Here is a 17,785-nt window from a genome sequence, read left to right on the forward strand (position 1 = left end):
GGGGGAATTAATGAGCACGCACCAAGACAAAAGCTGCACATCTTCATCTGCGTTGTCTTGCATTGTGTTGCAATGTCATAATTATTGCATTTGTTGGGCTGACTGCTGTTTAATTAATTATGTTGGATTGTATTTTTCATCATTATTAATGTATTATTTATCCCTATTGCCTTTAACTGTCTCCGCTGTACATGTGTTGTTGTACCAACCTCTCATTCATCCTTTGCTGATGGCATGGTTTTTATTTTCACCCTTATCTACCTCTTTGTTAATCCATTTCCTACTTAGCAGCTTGTTTTAAAGCCTTCTCGTTTAGAGTATTTTAGTGCTGTCAGATGCAGGAATTGATCCACTATGATTTAATTATATTATTCTTTCATTATTGTCTCTGAGTTTTTGTTAAAAACATTCCTTGTAAATTATGTTGCCTAGATAAAAGATAAAATTGTGTCTGGCCTTTTATCTTCAGCTCAGTTTGTTTATTGATGTTCTTCGGACTGTCCTGTGGTCTGCGAATAATCTGCATGATGCTTTGCTGGTTTCAGGACTGCCATGGTCAACCATATTACCTGGTCAGTGAGAAGAGAGTCATGGGGAAAACTAAATCCTGGTTGTGAGGTAAATACTGCAACATCGTGTGTTTTTTATGTTATTAGCAACAAAGATTCACATGAAAGAGAGAACAGTTGGATAGATAATGGCTTGCGACTGAGGACGTCAGTATACACACACTGACATTTCCATGTCTCTCATCTCCTTTTTATTCTTTGACAGTCCATCTCTGTCTCCTCATCTTTTGTATTTTCAATCTCATTATAAAACACAAGTTTGCTCTCATGATTGTGTGTTAAAAGCAGAGTTTTGTAGTTACTGCTACAGTCTTCTTCCCTAATGATTTAACACATTTAGACCAGCTGGAAGAAGACTTAATCAGAGAATCATTCATTTACGTTTTTTTTAACATAATTACATATGACGCCTCATATAACGGCCTTCTTGAATACTCATTTAACAAATGCCTTGCATTACTTCCAGAGGCAACCTAGCAATAAGAAAACCAATATGAAATGGAACACATTACTTGAAATAATTACATACTGGATGCATGTAAAAGCCCCCATTAAAGAAAACAAACATTAAATCGTTAATGTACTTTTTTTATGGTTTTTATGGTTGGAAATGTTGTATGCTTGAACACACACACACAAGTATAAAAGTGCAGTCCTCTTTTCTACTCTCACAGCAGTTCACATATACATGCAGGACATGCACACACACACACACTGGCCCACACAACCCAATAGCCATTGACAACAGTGCCCTAGCAACCATTGGGCATCATGCCAAGGCAATGAGGTTGCCTGGTACTCTGTTCCCATGGTAACGTTTTCTGCCTTTGTAAATAAGGTACGAAGAGAGTGAAAAGCTGTGGTTTGGGAGAAACTGAATCGTTTGGGAGAAGCAGTTTCATATCATATTTACAGTAGAGACAGCTAATGATTTATGGCCTGTGAAAGACTGTTACCAAAGATTTGGATCCACATCAGTTGGGATCTCAGGTCTGGCTCCTCACCACACAGTCATATCTTACTTTGGAAAAAAAAAAAGAAGAGATAAAGATAAGGAGAAACTTGTGTTCATTCCTAGTCTTTAAATGACTTATCTTTTCTAAAATAATTAGCGGAGCATCAATGATACTGTGGGCTCAGAAGTTAGTTATCTATGTTCTGAGAATATCAGACTTATCTATTTGTCAGTATACTCATGTTTCACAAAGATAGTGAAAAGTAATCTCTTACATTAGTTTTACTTTGACTGCATACTACAGAACAATTGGGGTCACCCCAAAAAGTGTTCACCTATCTGTAAACTGAAGTGGGTCAGTGGAGGTCCTTAGCCCTGAGTTTGGGAACTGCTGTCTTAATGCCTGCATTCCTGTCTACTCGGCACTTCCAGTTATTTGCTGTCATTTGCCCTTAAGTTTCATCCTGTCCTCCCCTGTCACAGTCTGTATGTCTTCTATCAAAGACGAGCAGTGGAGAGCGACCTGAGATATTTGGTCTGTCTTTAATAGCAGAAAATAATTTGTGTGTGTGTGTGTGTGTGTGGGCATGAATTTTTATTTGTAAAAATTGGTTTCATCAGTTGATATAAATGAAGCAGATGTTTGCTTGATGATAATAATCATCCCTCTGCTTGATTTGTTTGGTTTTTGTTTTTTACTATATAAAAAAAGCTCTTTTTTTTGTTTGTTTTTTTGCTCTCCCTTCTGGCAGCCAACTGCTGTTGGCACATTTTTAATATATAATGTACGTATTTAAAGATTTTAAAACAGGAATGACCGTTTTAGTGTTCCTCATTCACTCTTGAGATTAATTGTTTTAGAAGTAAATAATAATGCAAAACAGATAATAACATTGAATTTAGATCAAGTGAACAAGAGCTAATATGTAGTTCTGAAGTCTTAGAATTTTAGAGTTATTTTAACAAATTAGTAGAATTTTTATTCCTTAAATTAAGAGAAACAAAAGTTCATTTTCAAGATCTTTGTTCTTTCTTGAATACGTCATAAATTATATGATTTGATGAAGGTTAAATAAATTGGGGGTTAAAGAAATGTGGTGTTACTAGTACAGGAGTAATTTTGTAATGATGCAGTTATGAATAATGATTATTTCTTTGTCAGAACGTCAACATGGATTTCACATCTAGTGTGATACCATTGCAAGATGATCTTTAATTATTTTAGTATTAAAAACTGATGAACTGTGATGTATATTGCGATAATTGTCTCAGCTGTAAATGTTAGATAAACATGTGGTGGTGATGGTAATCGATATCCTTGTCCATAATACAGACTGGAGTTTTTATTGCGTATTCTTTGCATAATTGTTTTTCTTGTTGCTCACCTCAAATTTGGCATTTAGGTCAGCAATTATTGTTTTGTACTGGTAGGGCAGCAAGTTTTCTACAAATTCATTAACATTTTTTGTGCCATGCTCTGTGGTTCAGCATAATTAATTAGTTTTCGCTCACACAAAGAGGCGTAACTGTAGTTCTCACAAACCCTCACCTGACCCAACACCAGCTGGCTTTTGGGCTCATAAGCCACCCAGGCCCTGGGTGCAAAATCTTCCCACCAGCCTCACACTGGCACACAAATATGCCCAGACAGGTTGGCAAAGACCTGGCATTGGCACAACCATGCCGCATGCATGCGTGATCTGACTGCGAATGAGAATGTGAGAGAGGTTTGAAAAGGGGAGGAGAGGAATCAAGAGGATGAAGAGGGGAGACTTAGTTCGTATGAACAGAGAGATTGTCAGAGAAAAACAAAGTTGTGAAAGATTTTAGGACTTGAATTGTTTAGTGATGAAGGACAAATAAGATACACAAAGAGAAGTGGGAGGACAGCCGGTGAAAGAAAATGAAGGGTAGGCAGAGGGTGGGCTTTTAAAATGGCAGAGGGCAGTGGAGAGAGATGAGGTGAATAAGTTTGTATTTGGAAGCTAGCCAAACAAACAAACAAGGGGTAAAAACAGTCTTTATTAAGCATCTGGTGTTACCAAACCCAAGCATATGGTGTTGCCATACCTATCAGTGTTCATTCTTCGTTGGGTTGGAACTATATAGACAACTCCTTTTTCCTCTTCAGTAAATCACAATACACTGATTATTATAAACACATCTACTGCTGTGCATAGTTCTCGCAAAGGAGCAAGTTACCTTTTGAGTAATCAGTACGGTAATATACTACTTATATGTGGGGTCTCAGATGTCTACTTCCATGGTTGGATTTTTGGTGCATTGACCAAGCTGAATAGTGGCCTTGCAGCTCAGCAGCACGGCGGCTATAAAGTAATCAATGAGTCCTTGAGGCACACAGGAGCCGTGTCAAAACACAGCCATTGACTGCCAACAGCAGCCAATTTGCTGCTTTCGCTGGAGATCACCTCTGCAACATGTCGAATGTGTGGGTGCACCCCATTATTTATGGAGTATAATGAGAGAGTTCGACTAGATGGTGCTGTTATACCAAACTGTCATCCAATTACTTAGTCATTAGATTCTATTTCATACACAGAAAATATAAATTGTACCCATTTCTACATTACTCTCATTGTACCTTGTTATGCAGCACAAATGAGCTTCCTCCTTTTAATGTGAAGCGCTGTCAGACCCTATGCTGAGATTCTGATTAAGAAAGGGTAAATATATACACCACCAAACATTAACTGGACACATTCTGCAACATTTCTCTATTTATACTGTTTAGAAATAGAGTTTCAAGTGCAGGCATCGAGTCATTTGTGTTCAATCATATTTTCTCTCATTTATGTTCTTATTCATATTGGCCCTGTCTATGGCTGCTAAAGAAAGTGTATCTCTACAGATGACACGCATCATCATTACTTGCCTCTCTGCGGCATTGTTACATCTGTAGGGTGCCTTAGATCAGTGATGTGGGTTGCCCTTATTAATGTAAAGACCCCAGGACAGTGATGTGTTATTCACTACTACCAGAACTGTATTAGGCAACATTTGACAATAATCAACTACCAAGTCAAGTTTGCTCCTGTTGGGAGCATTACACATTATAATTTCCCTTTTATGTGACACTCACAGTGGAGAATGATAGAATGGGAAGTAATAAGCAAAATGTTGTGCAACATTTTACAAAATGATAGTTATTTGCAGTTGTCATAATAATGCTGCATGCCATACAAATTAGTTTCAAGTGGGACTTTAGTTTTGATTATAGTACTTATAGACCGGTAAAACACCTGTTTTTACTCCCTAACCCAAATATATGTAGTCTCAGAGAGAAATGAGATTAGGTAACAATCCACCCTCACAAGGCACATGTGGTATTCACATGTTGTGCTCAGTTATATACACGGAAAGTGTGAAAAGGTCAGAATTGTAATGCACATATATTGCAGGGAGATTTGTAAATGAATTCAAGAAGTGCACATTTCAGTGGATCTCAAGCTTGGAGGGAGTTTCCTCATATGTACAGATATGCACAACAAAGGTAACTGAGCCTTTTCCCCATATGAGTACACCAACAATATTTTCAGTCTGGGGGGTGTTAAAACATTAACGTAAAGTTTACATCAGTGTTTCCTTCATGTATGTGAAATGATGAGTAATTGAATAAATTAGTCCATTACAAAAATTTATTAGCAGCACATGAAGGTATAGTATATCAGCTCTGCTTGGTGAAAGTTTGCTACTTTTCTATGTCTCATACAATAGAAAACTTTATTTAAAAAATTATATAACAATTGTAAAATGCACAAATATCTTTTGGTCTTGGAGTTTTCTTGGATCTATGATCAAAGACAGGATATTTCAGGGGCAGCATTAATTATTATTATAGTATCAAAGCTTCAGAATCTTTGTCAGTCTTGAGTTAACAGAGAATTGGTTTTCCTTTGATCAGCTGAACAGATCATATCTGATAACCCTCTCGAGAGACTGTGGCAGCACTGGAATCTGAGTGTTGGATCAGTAAAACAATAACAGCAAAAGGTGACTTAGAGTTTAACCTCTGAAAGGCAGTAAAATAGCTCTCTGTAGAGCTGAATCAAATCTTTGAGGATATGGAAGATTCCAGCAGCTCCACTTGCAGAAGTAGGTCAGGCAGACGCCTACAGTAAGCAACTGCAGGTTAAGTGCTTGTCTTTGTATTCCAGACAGTGAAGGTCTGCTGTGGCCCTTAGTGGGGGGAGGGGGTGTCTTTGTACTGCGTCTTCCCACAAGAGGGAGACAAGTCCACAGAAATGCAGAGTGCAGCTCTTCACCTTTAGTCATTTCAGAGTGAAATTTGATTATAGTACTTATAGACCGGTAAAACCCCTGTTCTTTACTCCCTAACCCAAATATATGTACCTATTTCTTTTTCAAATGACAGAAATTGCACACTTCATGTAATGTGATGAGGATAATGTACAGTTCCTTTTAAAAGAAATGCTAGGATGTGATCGGGTTAATTTTAAACATAGCTAGAGGAAGGACAAATGACAGAAGAAAACATGGAGGAGTAAATTAGGAGAAGACTGCATGGAGGATGGAGATGCACCAGACTGTCTCTGACCCTACTCCGGTGCTCTGCAGTGTGAGGTAGTTGGTTGTATGGTTTCGCATAATAAACAGCCTGGAGATAACTGTACAACCTTCTAGCTTTCCTTGCGGAGTCACTCAGACTTCACGTGAACACCCTCAGCCTTCCAGCCTGATGTGGTAAGTATGAAGACTGGTACAAGAAAGGACAGAAAGTTATACAAATAACCAACTTTTCTTTTTTCTTTTTTTTTTTTTTTTTAAGGAATATAGAAGAAAAAATGTAGTAAAATTAATATCAAACCTTGCAAAGTAGTCTTCAGTCTCAGGATTGTAGTTAAATTATACACTATAATACAAAATCATACCGCACTTTCTCTTCATAGTATTTGACTGGTATACTTCAGATATGTTTTCCTTTACTTTTTCATGCTGTCTCTTACTACAGATCAGGTTTGATGTCTCTTTCTGTGAAGAGCAGATGACGTGAAAGTTGCACACATCACATCCATTACCAGATCTAAAATTATTCTAATTCAATTCTAAGCCAGTAATCATAATGACACAAAAGCAAGATACAAAACAGTTTCAGCACTTACTTTAAATCTAATACATCTGGATTAATTAGATTTTGCTTTAGCGATCCAGCTAATCCAGTCATCAATATAACCACCTTGCTCTGCAGTGCTTTTTGATTTGTTATTTGGTGCAGTCCGAGATGGCGTAGTCTCAGCTGTCTAAGGGGTTTCTTTCACTGCGTTTGTGGCATGTTCTCAAGAACACAGAATATCGTTTCTGATTATGTTCAGCTGGAGTTTGATGGAAAATTTTGAAACTAGGAAAAAAAGGAAGGGAGATTATGTTAGCTTGGTAATATGTTATCAGGATAGATCAGCCTTGATTTTAAAAATTTACAAATTTTAAACTAAAACTAAAGACAACCTTGGATTTTTCTCATATTTCATTACTGAAATGCACCAAAACATAAAATTTTATGACAAAACACTTCTGTTTTCTACTTGATTTTAAACAAAGGCATGAGCCATGTCCAGAATTTTACAATGGTTTCAGTGTTCATCATCTCAGTTTATGTAAAAAACTAAAAAAACTGAACTATTTGTGTGAGCCTACTGCTCTGTGTAGTCATGGCAGATAATAAGAATGTCCAGACGTTACTGTGTCCTGAAGCAAGAGGATGTATGTGAACTTGCTTACTGCCTCCGCCTCCCTCTCTTCCCTGCATGCATTCCTCCCCCCCCATCACCCCCACCCGCTCCTGTCCCCCAGTGTGTCTGGCTAGTGGCTCAGACACCCAGTATCCGCATTGCGTTGCAGTGCTCCAGCAAGGAAGGAAAAAAAAAGCACATATCAGCAATCTTTGCCGAGCACTGCTCTTTTCTGTACGCACACAAAGAAGCAACTCCCCAACATTTATAACTCAAGGGGAAATTCAACCGTCAAAACACAGCTGATTTCCACCTGCTGTGTCACAGAAGATGCCTGGGTTTAATTTTATATTTTTAAAGATTTTTGTTTTATGCAAGTTTTTGTTATAGTAACAGTTTTTTGTTCTTGTCACTTAATAGTTCACATGTTTATTCCTTTTATATCATTGTTTCTCGTAGATTTGTCCCAATACATTTTTGGTACTTTTGAGTAAAGATCCTCGTTTAATTGTTCATCTTGTCACTGGAAAATTGTCAATTTAGGAAGAAGTAGAGAAATATTAATTGTACATAAAATAGGCTGCAGATGCAATATAGAAGCAGAGCAGCAGAGTTGTGGTCAGAACGACTGGGAGGTTAATCACCTTTGCGCTCACTTTGGCTTTGATCCTCATACTGTGTAAAATCCACAGCTTTTGAACTCCCTCCTCTGCCTCGTTCCCACTCGTTCCCTCCCTTCCTACACACACAAACACTTTCACACAGATGCATGTGTGTGGCGAGCGGTGCACAAGGATAAATGTGCGCAAACACCTCACAAACACGCCCCTCCCTTTGAACACGTTGGCTCTCTCTCCTCCAGATGTAAGAGCATTGCAGCGCAGTCCAAACACACACACACACACACACACACAACATGGTAATAGACACATACATAGAGACACATTTTATCATGCGAAGATAGTGGGGGTTTTTTTCTGTCTTTTTTTTATTTTCAGGCGAGACGGGACGTCATGCCTGAAAAAAGTGTGAAGGGTTAGACAGTAAGAGAGAGACGAGAAGAGAAAGATGAAAATGAGGGGAAGGGCTGAGACAGAGCAGGAGGAGGCGGGGACAGAGTGATAGCGGGTGTTCAGGCAAGAGAACAGAAAGAGCAATAGCTAGAGATACTGCATGCTTGCATAAGTGTCTGTGACTGAGTGTGTGTGTGTGTGTGTGTGTGTGTGTGTGTGTGTGTGTGTGTGTGTGTGTGTGTGTGTGTGTGTGTGTGTGTGTGTGTGTATGCGTGTGTGTGTGTATGCATGTGTGTGCGATTATGTTTGTGTGTGATGTATGCAGGTGACACAGATTTATGAAAAGGGGGGTCACAGCGTTGTTGATAGTTGTTGGGGGTTGGAGGAAGTGGGGGAGTTGGTAGAACACCAGATAATGGAATCAATGCAATTGTCTGTGAGTGTGTTCCGCTGTGCGTGTGTGTGTGTGTGTGTGTGTGTGTGTAGTGTACCTGCCTCATAGACATTGCCTGTTCGGACTCTAATCGCCTGGAGAATTAGTGATGTGACTTGGCAGAGGGAGACAGGCACAAAACAGAGCCAGGGACAGCGCCTGAGCGAGGGATAGAAGAAGAGAAGAGACAAAAAGGGGAGATTGAGAAATGAAGGGGTAGCGAGATGGGGAAAAGCTTTTCTGTTCGCCGCTGCGTTCTGCACTCAGAAAAAAAGGAAGACTGTGAAGCTGGGGCAGGATAGGCTGTATCAAACGCTTTTCTTAACAAATGGACTACTTATTGTTTTTTGGGGGGTTTTTTTCTAAGAAGAAAAATGGATCAGTAACTCATCGTAGGAGTATGTTGGGTTATTAGTGTTTGTGTGTCTGTATGTGTGCGTGTGCACGTACCTTTTCTTTGTGTATGCACTTGTTGTATGTATTTGCACATGGGCATGGGTGCAAACGGGCGTGTGCTTTCATGTAACGAACAGCAGGCAAAAGCAAATGGTGAGTTCAGAATTACTTAAACGGGCCGCTTAACAAATTGAGACAAACAGTTCGGGTGAAGATGTCCACTCGCCATCTTCCTTCATTTGTGTCCACCTTCATGTTTCATTCTATTTGATTTAAGTTATTTTTCCTTACATGAGGATATTTCCCTCATTCTCCTTCTAGCCTCTGGTTCACATTATCTGCTTTTTGTCTCTTGTGCTTTTCAGAGCAACAGAGCAACTCATAAAACTGGGGCAGAGGAAAATATCTCAAAGCACAGAGACAAAGAGGAAACAGAGAGGCAGCGTAAATACGTAGACAGCAGTAGACTTTGTGTTCTGTGTACCTTTGTGGAGTCGCATGTTTGCCTGCATGTGTGTGCACCTGTCCAGAGACAGACTGTGTGAGCTCAGGACATGTTCTGGGCTGCTAGCAGATGATGCAGCTGTCATCTGGTGCAAGCTGAGCTTTTCACTTGGGTGGTAGTTTTTTAACTCTAGCTCATATTCGCCATGTGGCAATTGCGGTGTCAGACTTGTGTGACATGTATTTTGTCTGGGAAAGAGTAAATCAGCATTACTCCCTTAAGGCTGAACATCTTTGTCATGGGGGAATGATTGCATAATCCTGTGAGATCACAAGGCCTGTAGAAAATATAAGACGACAGTGTTATCTGCGGCTCCAGGCACAGCTGTCTGTGGATGTTACATGGATGTGCACGTTGCACAAGCAAAGACTCAAATGCATGTGCATGTATAAAATGTATGGTCGCTCTGTTGAAGCTTAATGTATATTTCCATCCGCAAGCCCAAGAAGATTATTACATGTGCATGTGTCTGTCTTCAGGAGCTTGTCTATCTGTCTGTCGGCAGGGGGCAGACAGATGTTTGAATGTCTAACTGCACTGACGAACAGGCGCTGGCTATGTCGGGAAGGCAGACATTAAAAGGGTCCTGAAAGCTTTTAAATAACGCTGTTTAAATATATTTAATATTATTTGTATGTTGAGGTATGAACTCTAACCAAATGTGGCTCTTTTGACAGGATGTGATCGAGTCCATACTGTGAAGAAACCACAAGATGAAATATTTCATAGCGGAACGCATCGATAACGGTAATCACCCTATGTGATGTATATACTCCCTCATATTAGAGATTTTTTTTTTTTCTTATTCTAAGATATTATGCATCTTTTAATATTTTAAATTTAATAAATACGAAAGTTTTATGTCAAAATTGAATCTCACTGAGCTTAAATAACAAAATAATGTTGGCAAACATGACATATTCATGTAGAAATGTACACCATATTTCAGTACTTTTTTATGTAAAACATTCACAGCTTTCTGTAACATCCAAGTCTCTGTGTTGGAGTTTAACTGGACCAGATTGACTGAGTAGCTGACCATCAGATGCTCCGCTTGGTGTTATTCGTTGTCCCTGAGACCCTTAACCTGTGATGATATAAAAGGTCACAGGTGAGGTCCTTGGGAACAAAGTTTCACACATTTGCTTCCAAAAGACAAAAAAAAAATTGACAAATATGAACCAACATTCACTTCTGCAGCATGTATGGACATTAAGTCTAAAATCATGACGCCCACAAACATAAAAAAATGTGTCATATCTTCAGCTTCAGTCACAAAGTGAGGCACCTCGACTGGTACACACCCATCTGGAGAGATACTTTCCTGTTATGGAAAACTGAAAAAGAGACCTTGTGCTTTTCTGAAGGGGACAGTGTCTTTTGGCTGGCTTTGTGCATTGAACACTGTAGTGTTTTAATAAAAAGACAGCCAAGGGCTGTGACCCCGATATCATGACTCACACAGGATTTTTAAATCTGTTTCCAGAGGCTGTAAAAATTGCATCACTGTAGGCTCTACAGACTGGGAGGCTTTTGACAGCAGCTAAGAATCAGTTGCAGACATTTTATTGCTTCTTTACTTCTACTCAGTATATCTCTTTATCTTGTATAATTACTTCACTTTGTACATTTTTACTAAATAATAAAAGAGGATTATTCAAATAATGTTTTCTCTCCTACAGCGCAAACTTGACATTTTGAGTAGAAATTAAATCTAAACAGTTTTTCTGATTATAATATAAGCAGAGGTAAGAGGTGATTGCAGAAGCTCTACATTTACAGGATTTTATGAATGAATGATTTGAATCTTGTTTTGATGTTTTTTTTATTATAAATTGAAAATATGGTAATAAAATGTATAAACTGTTAAAAACTGGTACTGTTTTTGTTAAATACCATATAAGTACAAGAAATAATAATTCTGAAAATGAACATTTATATATATATATATATATATCTATATATATATATATATATAAACGTCACCCTGTTTGACTTCTCTGATGTCTGGTGACACATTAGCAGCATGGTATACATTTTTCTTATCCACTCTGAAATGTAATAGATGATAAACACATCGGTGTAGTTAAAATCAACATTAAATATCTTTTTCTTGCGGAAAGCTCAAGTAAACTCTCCCAGGTGAATGAAATGAAAATAACATGGTCTTCTCTCAGGCTCTTGCCCTGACACTCAGCCAGGGTGGCTCAGTGTTCCCTGGCTCTCAGCCCTCTGTGTATTTGTGCATCCCAGGACAGCTGACATTGATTGTGCAGGAGACAGACTGAGACACATTAGTACCCAGCTCGCTCCTGCTGCTGAAAAACACATTAACTGGCTGCATTGGGAGCCCTGTCTGGTAACCATGGCAAAGCACACAGGCGGGGGGAGGAGGAGGAGGAGGGTTGAGACGGGGCAGCGGGTTCAGCGCACAGTCTCTCTGGGGTTGTCTTTCTCAAACGCTCCTTTCCTTTCCTCCGGCCACGTCTGTCATTGTCTCTCAGCCTCTTTTTCCCTTCTTTGAACTGACAGCTTCTCTCTCTGTCTCTTCCCTCCTCTCTCTCTCTCACACACATATCAACACATTAGCATATTTATTTTTCCTCTCTTGCATTCTTCTTATTGACGCTGATCTCTCCACTATGACCTTACTTCAAACTCCACCCCTTTATCTAACCACCCTGTGCAACATAATCTGCCTCGGTCTAGCTTGCCTTTTTTCTATCCTTTTCAACCCCACTGCCTTTGTTCTTAGACAACATGATCACCATTTATAGAAAAGCATGATAAAGACAAGATGGACTTCATAGTATGGATGTGGGATAAACGGCTAAAAGTGACAAACAATCTGAAAGAAGACTTGCAACATGGACATTCATACTTTCTAAACCACCTTCTAAATCAGCACCATCTTTAAATACAAATGTATATCCCTTTAAAAATATATCCAAATTTGTACCACACATGCACACTAAGCATAAACATCTCCTTACACTCGGGTATTGTGCATAACAAACTGTTTTTATGAATCCATATTAGGTGTTTTCTCTTGAAAATACTTTTAAATGAAAAATTAGCCACAATAAAATGACTATGAACAGAACACCAGTCAGGTCATATGTTGTAACCTTTTATTTAAGTCAATGCTATAATCACTTTGCCTGTCAGTGGCAATTAATGGTAAAGGCTTAAAAAGGTGTAACATAAATGCAAGTAGGGGATAAACTTGAAGTTTTGGTTATATCAATCACACAACAATAACTATGAATAAAGCTTTGCTTCTCAACAGGAGCGTCACTTTTTTTCTTCTTCTTTTTTTGTCAATTAGAGTTTGCGTATTTCTAATTTGGATTTGTGCCTGTAGTCCACATACCAACGCTTATTTTCCTAAAACTAAATTTAGTTATTTTTAGTATTTTATAATAATTTTTTGCAACATGTTTCTTTGCATAGAGTTTATTGTGTTTATTGAATTCTACAGGAGAAAGTCTTTGTATGTCTAGAGTTTCATATACTTAGCTTGTTATACTTAAAGTATGGACTCTTTAATTTTGTCTTTAGGGGGCAGGGCTGAGATATGGTCAGTGATTGAGGAAGTAGTACATTTAAATCAGCTAAATACGCAAAATCTCAATTAAAACTAAACTGAAAAACACTTGTTTTTGTCTTTTTACATTATCCATGCCATTGCACATGTATAATTTCTTTCACAACACAGCTGAAGGGTCAAAAAGAAAAATAGAAATAAATGTAAAAGAATAGGTTCTCTTAAAGACAGGATGGTGCCGTGTTTTTACCGATTCCTCATAGGTTTAATTTTATTGCTTTCCGTTAATGCTCTTTGTGCCAGTTATGCAGAGTAGATCAAAGGTTGCTCTTCACGTTGAGCATGTGCACAAGCAAATGACTTTACTGCTTACAACATCTCTAACTATGCATAACAAACTATTCATTATGTAAGTGAAACATAATTTAAAACAAACCAGACATTTAATCATATCATTTTAAAAGATTATTTGAGGGAATAACACCGGGTGGCGTGTACTGTGTTTTGTAGATAGCAATGTCAAAGCTATAAGGAAATGCGACAGAAAAACCGAGCAGCACTCCTCCAGTCAGCGGAGCTCAGCCGGAACAGAAAAGCTAAGCTGTGGTTTCTTTCAGAACCTACCAAACATCACGGACGACCGGAAGCGGTCGCAAATTTGAACAGCCATCACAGCGACAATAAACGCGCACTTTCACTTTACGGTATGTCTGCTGAATCAATATTTTATGAAAAATTAAACAAAAATATAACAGGTCATTACTTTAAGATGAGACGTGCACTTTGTTGATTGCAGTGTTTTATCATCTTCACACCGCTAGCTTCTCTATGCATCGCCGTCGATTTAGAAGCTGACTACTACCTGGAAAACAATCTGGACCATAGTCACAGCAATATTTTAAGGCCCTAAATATAATTAAATGCATTGTTTTGCAGTTGCAGTTACACAATATGAGATCTTTAACGTTTTTATAATAATTTTTAAATTTTTTATATTGACAACATTCGCCAAAAAAACATTGCAATATTAAAGCTTTTTTCACGTAGCCATGATATTTATGCAGACTCAAGTGCTGGTCCACTTTCCCGCCGTTAGAAGATTGCTGTCCATGAAATAGACATAGCCGTGCAGTGCCAATCCATTGACTGGGAACTTGGCTTCTTATTTCTGAGACTTTCCGGTCTACCTTAACAGCGCCGTTGTGCCGGCAGAGAGCGTCGTTACGTCGTTTTCCAATAGGCCTATATGGTCAATATTAATAGTAATAATAAAAAAAACAAGTCTTTAAATAGAAATGTATATTATTAAAAAAAAACTGAAATACAACTTTTAAATATTATTTTTAATTAGATGAGTAACGCTTGCATTTGCATTTTTTATCTGTTTTGGTTAAGTCACTGTCATTACAGTTATAAAACTTTGAAACAGAACAAAACAAAGACTTTATTATTTTACCTTAATGTCTACTGAGCACATTAATCTGAAATTGATTGTGTAGAAACTTTATATTTTTAGTTACATGTTTAGTCTCACTTTCTCACATGAGGAAAAAAAATCTAATCTAATATCTAATCCAACTTTATATTTAAGACATTGTGGATCATCCTCTTCACTCCTCTGCCATATGTTCCTTCCATTTTACTGCACAGATGGTACCAAATGTTTTGTGGCCATTATCATTTTGGGACTTGCCCAAATGTTTTAGGCTGTATGCTGTATTGACTGATGCAGACTGTTAGAAGTGATTTGCCTCAAGATTCAGGAGAGAGTGAATAAGTGTCAGCTTGATCTAAGACATGCCCTGATGACCTCTCAGTTTCTAGGAAAATGACACCACATATAGAAACTGGTGTTGCGGAGTATTTTGGATTTCATATCATAAAGGGTGTAGGGATTAACTATTTAAATGCACACGAAGTATGTATTTATTTGTTTGACCATTATGACCATTTATATTTCATGAAAAGAAAATTGACAGCTCTTTACTGGATCTCTCTAAAATAAAAAAAAAAGTCAACATAGCAACAAAACTGCACCACGTTGTCGTTCCTTTTTTGTTGGCTTTAATGTTAATATCAGAAAAATAAAAATGATAGTCATCCGTAATTCTCTTAAGGACTTATTTGTATATAACACATACAAATATTTGCATTTTTTATATAATAAGATATTCAAAAGACTGTCTGCACAAGTCATTCTGTTAGTGTCCATGTACCCATCAGTTGAATTTGTCTTTAGTCACTGTAAAACCTGCATTTTTGAGAGTTTGAATCCAACATAAGAAACACACCTGACTCAAAACAAATGGATCTAGTAACCCATGAAATTCTGCACAATGACTCATTCATTTGAGTAATGTGTTTTGGAGCTGGGATACATTGAAAACCTGCCTTGTGGCCCTAGTCATAGGACTAAATTGAGTAATAGGTATAAATCATTTTCAGATGAGCATCCATCCATTTTAAAGAATGTCAGAGCACCTCGAAAGAAGATGTCGCACAATTTCCTCCAGGATTGCCTGATTGTTAGGATTATATTTTGTTTAACTGGGTTGGTTCAGACTGGACAGAACTTTGATATGAAGAAACTGGCAGCTTTATGCTATCTACATAAAAAGGGACAAACTGCATGACTAAAATTTTAAGGGTTATTAACACAGGACGGCTTATTATCCTGTTATCATGCATTATTTTCATAACTTTTTTTTTAATGTATATTCAAATTCAGTATTTAAAGCACATGAAAGAGTATTTAAAGAAATAAGACCAACTTTTTCTAGCATTAATTTATTGGTCAGTAAAGATTGACCAGCATTGCCCTCTGCAGGGAGTGAGTCACTTTTAAGGTGGACTTGATAAATCCTAATAAGAAGCTGTGATTTTGAAGTGTTTGCCTTTAAACATAAAGGAAAAATATGGTAAATATTCATTGGTTTCTTCAAAATATTTAGATACTTGTATTAGTTATATGCTAATTTAGTGTTTAATGGGATGTGTTAAACAGCATCATTCTTTATTGATTAAATAATAATTGTCCTTTTGTCAGTAAACAGGTGCAGACTAACAGAGTTCCAAGCTGAAGACAACAGTATGCAGCAGGAACTCACAATGGCCGAGAAAGAACAAGGACATACTGTAAGCAATGAAGGAGAGGCCGTTGGAGATGTGTCCAACAGTCCAGTTAAAAGGGGAAGGGGGAGGCCGCAAGGTACTAAGAAGCTGAAGGTTTGTGTTACAGACGTTAACATGACCAAGCTGGTTTCAGCTAATTCCAATGGTGAGCCCACGCAGTCCCGCAGAGGAAGAGGGCGTCCAAGACTCTCTGGAACAAAACACACAGGGCAGCAAAGATCAGGAGATGACCCCGCCAGCAGCCCAGTGCAAAGTCACAAGGGCAGAGGAAGGCCCAAGGGGTCCAAGAATCGGAGCACTGATCGAAACAGTTTAGCAACAGAACAGTCTTCTAAGAGAAGAGGCAGGCCAAAAAAATCAGTTAAAGCTGAGACGGCTGCTGCTGAAGATTTACTGAACGGTGGCTCTGATGCACCAAAAAGAGGGCGTCCAAAAGGATCGAAGCGCAAGTCAGAAATGAGTGGAGAGGAAGAGGGCAGCTCCGTAACACCTCGGAAAAGAGGTCGACCAAAGGGTTCTCTCAATAAGAAATCCAGGCTGGTGAGCAGCGAAGGAGAAAGAGGTTTGTTACCTCGAAGAGGAAGGGGAAGGCCCACAAAAAGTATGGAAAAGAGGAGTGTCAGTCTGGGCTCAGATGGCTCCCAGCAGGTAAAGAGGGGAAGAGGTCGGCCCAAAGGATCTTTGAACAAGAAACACTCTGTATATAGGGGGCGTGGTAAGGTAGGCCGGCCTTCAAAAGTATCGGGCCTCCCTGGAAGAGGGAGGAAGCGTGGTCGACCACGACAGCAACCAGGCAAAAGGGGAAGACCGAGGAAGTACCCTGTGCCATCACCTGAGGAGCTTAAGAAGCCAAAAGTATGGAAGCCGCTGGGAAGGCCGAGGAAATATCCACGTGTTGACCCTCCAGTGGGAGCTCTACTGACACCTCGCCGAGGCCGCGGTCGACCCCGCAAGTCAGATTCTAAGAAAGGCGCTCACCTGCGCAAGAATTTGCCCGTCTCTCCATCCACACCACAAAACCTCAGCGTTGAACCTCAGAGAAAAAGGGGCCGTCCCCCAAGCTCAGTAAGAAATGAAGATGACGCCCCCCGCAAAAGAGGCCGCCCCAAAGGCTCGGTCAACAAAAACAAAGCCAGAAGTGAATCGCAGCTCGACAGCACGCTCCCCAACCACTCAAAAGCAGCAAGCGATTCGGCCGATGTTGGGATGGAAAATGAAGCAGAGCTAGCAGCAAAGAAGATGGAGCACAGCATGGAGACGATACCCATCAAACACGGAGAGGAGACTGAAGAAACTGTCATCGTTCAGGATGTAAGTTTTGATATTAGTGACCAGGCTTGATGAACGATCCAGTCTGACCCCCCCCCCAAAAAAAGAAGCTGGTGTAGTTATTGCTGTTAAAACAGAATATGTTGTTGTCCAGAAAATAACATGTTTTTAACATTTTGTCAGTTGGCTAGGTTAGATATTCAACAGCTCTTCTATTTTTTCCTGACTAACGTGTTCATCTTTATATATATATATATA

The 17,785-nt window shown here is 38.9% G+C and overlaps 1 protein-coding gene across 1 annotated transcript; it reads left to right on the top strand.

Annotated features, from left to right (window-relative positions):
• Positions 1-13,697: 13,697 nt before the first annotated feature.
• LOC121656557 (sister chromatid cohesion protein PDS5 homolog B-B-like) lies at positions 13,698-17,785 on the top strand. Its single transcript, XM_042011603.1, has 2 exons — positions 13,698-13,830; positions 16,173-17,785. The coding sequence occupies exon 2, from the start codon at positions 16,217-16,219 to the stop codon at positions 17,597-17,599; it is 1,383 nt and encodes a 460-aa protein (XP_041867537.1). The 5' UTR covers positions 13,698-13,830; positions 16,173-16,216; the 3' UTR covers positions 17,600-17,785.

Source organism: Melanotaenia boesemani, chromosome 17 (genome assembly GCF_017639745.1).
Source record: "Melanotaenia boesemani isolate fMelBoe1 chromosome 17, fMelBoe1.pri, whole genome shotgun sequence".
Taxonomy (NCBI): Eukaryota; Metazoa; Chordata; class Actinopteri; order Atheriniformes; family Melanotaeniidae; genus Melanotaenia; species Melanotaenia boesemani.

Coding starts and splice junctions, on each gene's coding strand:
- LOC121656557 (XM_042011603.1), top strand. CDS start 16,217: ATGCAGCAGGAACTCACAATGGCCGAGAAAGAACAAGGACATACTGTA.